Genomic DNA, 6,885 nt, shown 5'->3' with positions numbered 1-6,885 from the left:
TTAAACTGTCATGACCTCTCAGATATGGTAATTGAGGCACCCATCAGAAGCGTTATTAAATGTCAGCATTATTAACTTTTTGACAGAGCTCATGCTCAGCTCAGCACCTTCAGACTTAAAATAGTATGTATTTATTTAAAGGTTAGACCCATGTGGAGCACCATTCTTTTCTCAGAGTTCCATATCCATGCTACCCTACATAAATCAATCAATCAATCAATCAATCAATCAATCAATAAATCAATCAATCATAATTGATATAAACTTATTTATTGGCAGTTAATAAACGTATTTATTGGCAGTCTCATCAATCATAGATCAAAGGTAGAGTTAACTGAGATGTGGCATCATAAACTCCCACTATAGACTCAAATCCAGTTCTGTGTTAACTTCACGCATGCAATAATAAACCTATGAATCAATTTATCCACAATATTACTACCTTGTTCTTACCAATTGTCTCTGCCCAATGAGAATTTCCAAGCATGCACATTTTAATCAGGTTGATACAACACAGGAGCGCCTGGAATAGGGCTAAGTAATTTATTATTTCTTTATTTTTTCTACAGTGAAAATTACTAGGCATGCATTCTCCACCGGGGAGGTAGGAGGGGTCGTAGTGACGCCGGCACCCAATAGGCACCCGGGCTCCTAAGCACATGCAGACCCCCGCATCTCTCTGTCTCAGCGCGACGGGACCATCTCTCCCAGAGAAAGAGCGTCTCATCGCGCGCTCGGAACTCTGCATCCAAAGGAAAGATAACGGCGCAGGGAATTATTCCAATTTAGCGACGAAAGAAAGTGAGTCGGGGTCCAATCTCCACACTGTGACCACAGGGCTACACACAGTCACTTGCAAAGATGAATATTGCCTCCGTTGTGATACTGGCGTGCACCCTACTTGTGGATACATCTTGGGTAAGATATCATTATTTATTTTATTATTTTTCTTAAATACTGTGGAAGTGCTGCACTGCCGTGCCTGTTTGGCTTAGGGGCTTTGCGGTGCAGTTGATGTGGTGCTGAATTGTGCCGACTTTTCCCCTGCAGTAGTATTTTGCGCTATAGGGAACCTGCAGCGTTTAAAGAGGGTCTAATTGTATATGCTTAAACTATCATAAAGACGAATTTCTTCTCATAACATTCAATTGAGCTTTTGGAACAACATTGTCTCCCTTTGCTGAACGACAGGTGCTTCAAATAAACCACTAAATCTACTGTTCATTTGAACCCTTTTTTCCTCCCATACTTACTGAACTGCAGTAGACTAGTGCTTTATTGCATTGCAGGGGGATGCAATCTATCACTCATGTCTCTGGATTGCTTTCATTTATTGCGAACTTCATGTAATGCACGTTTAGTCTACGCGCTGTCATAGTTCCTTTGATGAGATGAATTACGTTTAGTAACCAATTTAAGCAGCACTATATGTTGATGAATGATGTGACGCTGGATTTAGGGATATCAAGATTGATTGTAGGCTAAAACACCTCAAAGAAGGTCTATGTTATTGGGTAATTATATTGCATGATTATTAGTTATGCACAACTTAGATATGTGTATTTTTACACAAGTGCACCATGCATGTTCACATTTTAGATTAATGTGATGTGTTCATGAAGCGGTTTGGTACTGTACATCCTGACTCACCGATTGTCCACCTCTAAATTGCATCAAACAATAATGCATTTGACTGACAAAATAAGTAATTTCATTTCACTCTTTAGGTTGTAAATAATTCACAGTGAGTGAGAGAGAGATAGAGAGAGAGAGATTGGATATAACCTACTGATTACCTTCTCAAATGAACAGTAATTATGTAACCATTGATTTTGTAACCATACCGCAACCATACTTGATAGAAGAACATTTGATCCACCATTTAGTGTCAGGTAAAATGTTTTTTTCATTGCTGATCCTCATCCTCATCCTCATCATCATCATCATTCATCCTTATAATTATCCTTCTTCTCTCTGTCCATTATCCTCATTTGATGTTATCCTCCCTCCTTTTCCCATTCGCAGTGTTTCCTTTTAGCAGCATATCATTATAGAGTTCTACTATTCACTGAATCAGCAGACACTCACACACCGAATCAGGGAAAAAACAGGTGGCCAATGGAACAGTTCTGGTTTACCAGATTAACTTTGCAAATGCTATCGTCCGTTTACACAGCGAGCTCAGCTGTTGACTGAAGCAAATCTGCAACAGCAGTTCCTTGTCCAACTCCAAGGTTCAATATCAGTCTGGGAAAGCCTGGGAGATCAGCCAGTGACCCCGCAGCCACAAGTCAATTTGCCAATGCTTAACAGCCCCGTCCTGTGTGTTCCCCAGGGGACTAAGGCAGGCCAACCACCTAAACCCCCATGCAGACCAGGCTTCTCCCAGACCTTCTACACAGTGATTGTCTCACGGGATGTACTACGAGACCAGAGCATCCTCAAAGGTAAGCACCGCTGTCTCCTGGTACCTTTACTATCACTGCCCAGTCTCCTGGTACTACGAGACCAGAGCATCCTCAAAGGTAAGCACCGCTGCGGCTCCGGATTTCTCATTTATGGACTTTGAGCTTCTCCTGAGAGGGTTCCCTACTAAAGGGGGATTGAGGGTGTGTGTGTGTGTGAGTGTGAGTGTGAGTGTGAGTGTGAGTGTGAGTGTGAGTGTGAGTGTGTGCGTGTGCGTGTGCGTGCACTTCTCCTGAGATGGTTCCCTACTAAAGGGGGATTGAGGGTGTGTGTGTGTGGGTGTGTTTGCATGTGTTTGTGTGTGTTTGTGTGTGTGTGAGTGTGAGTGTGTGTGTGTGTGTGTGTGTGTGTGTGTGCACTTCTCCTGAGATGGTTCCCTACTAAAGTGGGATTGAGGGTGTGTGTGTTTGCGTGTGTGTGTGTGTGTGTGTGTCTGTGCGTGTGCGTGTGCGTGCACTTGCACATGTGTGCATGTGTGTGTGTCTGTCGGTGCACGGCACACTTATAACATCATCACATTACCTATTCTCAGTCTTAAACTGTTTACTGTGAAAAGCTTTCATTTCTTCTTTCATAAAAGATCTGTTAAGCAGCCGGCTCACCAAAGCAGGCTAATTAAAATGGCCTATCTATCTCCTGCTCTGGATGTTTGCTGCTGGAAGCTCACGGCTTTTATTTCATTCCCAGTATTCAGTATAACTGTAATGCATATTTCAACTGTAATACATATTTCAACTGTAATACATATTTCCTATTATTCTCTATATTGTGAGGTTCCTCTCCAGCAATGTGAAATTATGCAGTTTTTTTTTCAGCTGGGCTCATATTATATTTGTCTGGAAATCTCTTGTAAAATATAAACTAAAAACTTCCCAGGAACGCAGGCCAATTCTGTCGTTCATGTATAATTGATGAATGCCTTCATACAAGCATTGCATATTGAGACTGGAATCTTTGAATCGACTATGATTGAGTGACATCATTTGACATTAATTTGTGAACACAAAGTAGTTAAACACAGTAGTGGTGGTCTAGTGGATAGTCAGTTGGACTTGGGATCGGAAGGTTGTGAGTTCAAATCCCGCCTGAAGCCACACCACTACTAGTGTGCCCTTGGGTAAGGCACTTAGCCCTCAGTTACTCCAGGGGGAATGTCCCTGTAATTCGTAATTGTAAGTCGCTTTGGATAAAAGCGTCTGCTAAATGGCAAAATTAAATTAATTAATTAATATAAACACAGGGTTTAGGGTTACTCCTAAAACATACTCTCATCTTACTCACATGAATGTTACTCACTCCTCTTTCTAACTCTTCTGGGAGTGACTCAACACAAGAGTTCAACGAACCCTCTCTTCTCCCCTGACACTTTTATTTGTTTTTGTAGAGGAAAAAAGATTTTTGTTCTGTTGAAATGTTATTTGATAGAAGGGAAATGGTGCTATTATTGTAATGGTTTGTTGGAGCATTTTGTCCGGGCTCTAAGTGAAACAATTGAATTATTCCGGAGGTTATTTAGTTATTTAGCAGACAGACAAGAACAACACAGGCAGTCAATAGGGACCTACTTTGCCTGAAGGCTCGAGGTTGAAGGTTTTCTGCCTGTCTGGAAATTGGCTGAGGTGTCCTCTGTGACCTGAGCCAAAAACACATGTTTACAGAATGTGATGTACTGTATATAGACAGATATTGTATCTAGAGGGTTCTGTGTGTGTCTGTGTGTGTGTGGTGGGTGTGTGCGTGTGTGTGCGTGTGCGATAAGCGGCTATATTCTCGACAGAATTGTGTATTTTTGTTATTTGGTTCTAGTAGTACAGCATCTATTGCTTTGATACAATTTTACCTCTGCTCTCTGCTCCGTCTCTTTCTCTGTGTTTGTGCTTTCTGAGAAAATCAATCTCTGCGCCGCCTTACTGTCCTCCCTGCTGGCCGTTCGGAGGAATATCGTCTGGAGGAGCTTAAGTCCTCACGCTATGATTAATGTGCCGTCGTTGGGCCTGACTGAGGGTTTGTTCTAAAGAACACAAGGCAAGAGGGGAAAAAAAGGGCGGAGGGCTTTAATACTAACAACAGTGGGTGTGTGTGTGTGTGTGTGTGTGTGGGTGGGTGGGGGGGTGGGGGGGGGTGGGCGTGTGTGTGTGTAACCCAGAACCGTCATCTTCTAGGAAACTGATGGGGGAGAGATAGATAAGGGAGGGGCTGAGGTGAACCATGCAGCGCTGTGGTTGCCGTGGCCACTGGGACTCCAGCCGCTGTTGCTTCTGGTCACCAGGACATCTAGGGACACCTAGGGACACCTAAGGACACCTAAGGACACCTAGGGACACCTAGGGATGCCTAGGGACGCATAGGGACGCCTAGGGACACCTAAGGACACCTAGGGACGCCTAGGGACACCTAGGGACGCCTAGGGACACCTAGGGACACCTAAGGACACCTAGGGACACCTAGGGATGACGCCTAGGGACACCTAGGGACACCTAGGGACACCTAGGGACACCTAGGGATGACGCCTAGGGACACCTAGGTACACCTAGGGACACCTAGGGACGCCTAGAGACACCTAAGGACACCTAAGGACACCTAGGGACATCTAGGGACGCCTAGGGATGCCTAGGGACGCTTAGGGATGACACCTAGGGACACCTAGGGACACATAGGGACGCATAAGGACACCTAGGGACACATAAGGACATTTAAGGACACCTAGGGACACCTAGGGACACCTAGGGACACATAGGGACGCATAAGGACACCTAGGGATGCCTAGGGACACCTAAGGACACCTAGGGACACCTAAGGACACCTAGGGACAGCTAGGGACGCCTAGGGATGACACCTAGGGACACCTATAGGGACACCTAGGGACACCTAGGGACACCTAGGGACGCCTAGGGACGCCTAGGGACATCTAGGGATGCCTAGGGACGAGGTCAGGAGGACACAACACTACTTCTACTGGTGCAGCATGTTTGGTACTGCCTTCTGTTAGCTGGACAGTGGATATTAGTCCTTTCAGTGTTTCAATGTTTCAATCCCATACCGTTCAGCGAGTTCTCTGGAGTGTTAAGGAGGAAGAGGGTGTTAGTCAGTGAGGGAATGTGGGTCAATGTTGGACCACTATCTAATGGCATAAACGGCTGTTTAATTTTGTTAACTCCAATATGTGGCATCAGTTGTTATAGGCTCATCCAACCACATCTGTTTGGTTACAATCCCTCACGGGAGTAAAATACATGTTTTATCGACCATGCGTTATTAATTCTGCCCTTTGGAATATATGTCAAAGTCCAGCCTTATGGCGGAAGATGAGGTTGTCTTGTCTGTGATAAGAATCAGAAAGGTCAACCCTGAATCTGTCTCGCGATCCGTCTCCGATCGTCCTCCCGTCGCCTTATAGGTTAAACAGGCTGTTATGGGTTTATGGTCTAGCCCATAAAAAAACCCATTGTTTAGCTAACACACAAATCCCTTGGCTGCCCTAAGTTTTAACAGAGTGAATTAACTCATGCTCCTATGGAGATGATTCTCTTCGGTTGGGGAATGGAGTTGGGAGAGAGAATCTCTACAGCCAGGCAAGGCCAGTCTGGTGAGGCATAGCGCTCATTCCGTGCAGATCCCCGCTGTGGCCAGATAGGCCATGAAAAGGGATATTCCGGTGATTGCACATTGCAGTGTAAACCGTCACCTCGCTCTAAGAGCCGGAACAGACACCTAGGAACGTGGACATGAAGGGGAGGGGGTGGGGGGGGTGGGAGGGCGAGCACAAAAGAAATTGATTTGAACTGCAGTTTTTCTTCAGGATAGCGGTTTGAAAAGTAAGCTGTCAGGACATATTTAAAAAGACGTCGGTGATGAGTTTCACCCTTTGGCCCTCACCCTCCCTGACCGCAGGGGTGAAGAGGGTAAGAACAGAACTGTTTTGTTGAGTACGTCATCTTTTCATTTGCAAACCCTGTGGCTTGTGGGGTGGTGGTAGCCTAGAGGTTAGAGAGGCCCGGATAGCAATCAGAAGGGCGCTGGTTCGATCCCCCTGCCTCAGGAGGGAGCTGCATGTGAGCTGGTGACTGGAGGGTTGCTGGCATCATATCTAAGGTGCCACTGTTGATGTGGCCTTGAGCAAGGCACGTAGCCCCCAAATGCTCCAGGGGTGCTGACTATGACTGACCCTGTGGCTAAATCAATAAAAACATTTTGTTTACTTTGTACAATGACAACAAGGTTGAATCTAATCAAATTGATGTCATACAAAAGATAAATATGACCTAAAACGAAAGAGGGATCTTGCTTCGGATTATTTTACTTATACTACTTATGGAAGCGAGGAACATGTTAGAAGTCTCCTGTGTAGTGGGTCAGGACGGAACAAAAAAACAGGACAACTTGGTCTTCAGGGTGACGGCACCACAAGTGACGTGTCAG

General features: G+C 45.0%; 1 protein-coding gene across 1 annotated transcript in view; it reads left to right on the top strand.

Moving 5' to 3' along the window:
• Positions 1–861: 861 nt before the first annotated feature.
• Positions 862–6,885, top strand: part of cdh4 (cadherin 4, type 1, R-cadherin (retinal)) — a gene marked incomplete at both ends in the record, with an annotated part of 200,426 nt that continues 194,402 nt past the window's right edge. Inside the window, 2 exons of the mRNA XM_080546182.1 lie at positions 862–918; positions 2,336–2,447. Of these exons, the coding sequence (XP_080402308.1) occupies positions 862–918; positions 2,336–2,447 (169 nt within the window). The remainder of the gene's footprint in view (positions 919–2,335; positions 2,448–6,885) is intronic.

This window comes from Nansenia antarctica (genome assembly GCF_963989245.1).
Source record: "Nansenia antarctica genome assembly, chromosome: 15".
In the NCBI taxonomy this organism is placed as follows: domain Eukaryota; kingdom Metazoa; phylum Chordata; class Actinopteri; order Argentiniformes; family Microstomatidae; genus Nansenia; species Nansenia antarctica.
The sequence above is the reverse complement of the archived record's forward strand: the minus strand, read 5'-3'. Positions and strand labels throughout refer to the sequence as shown.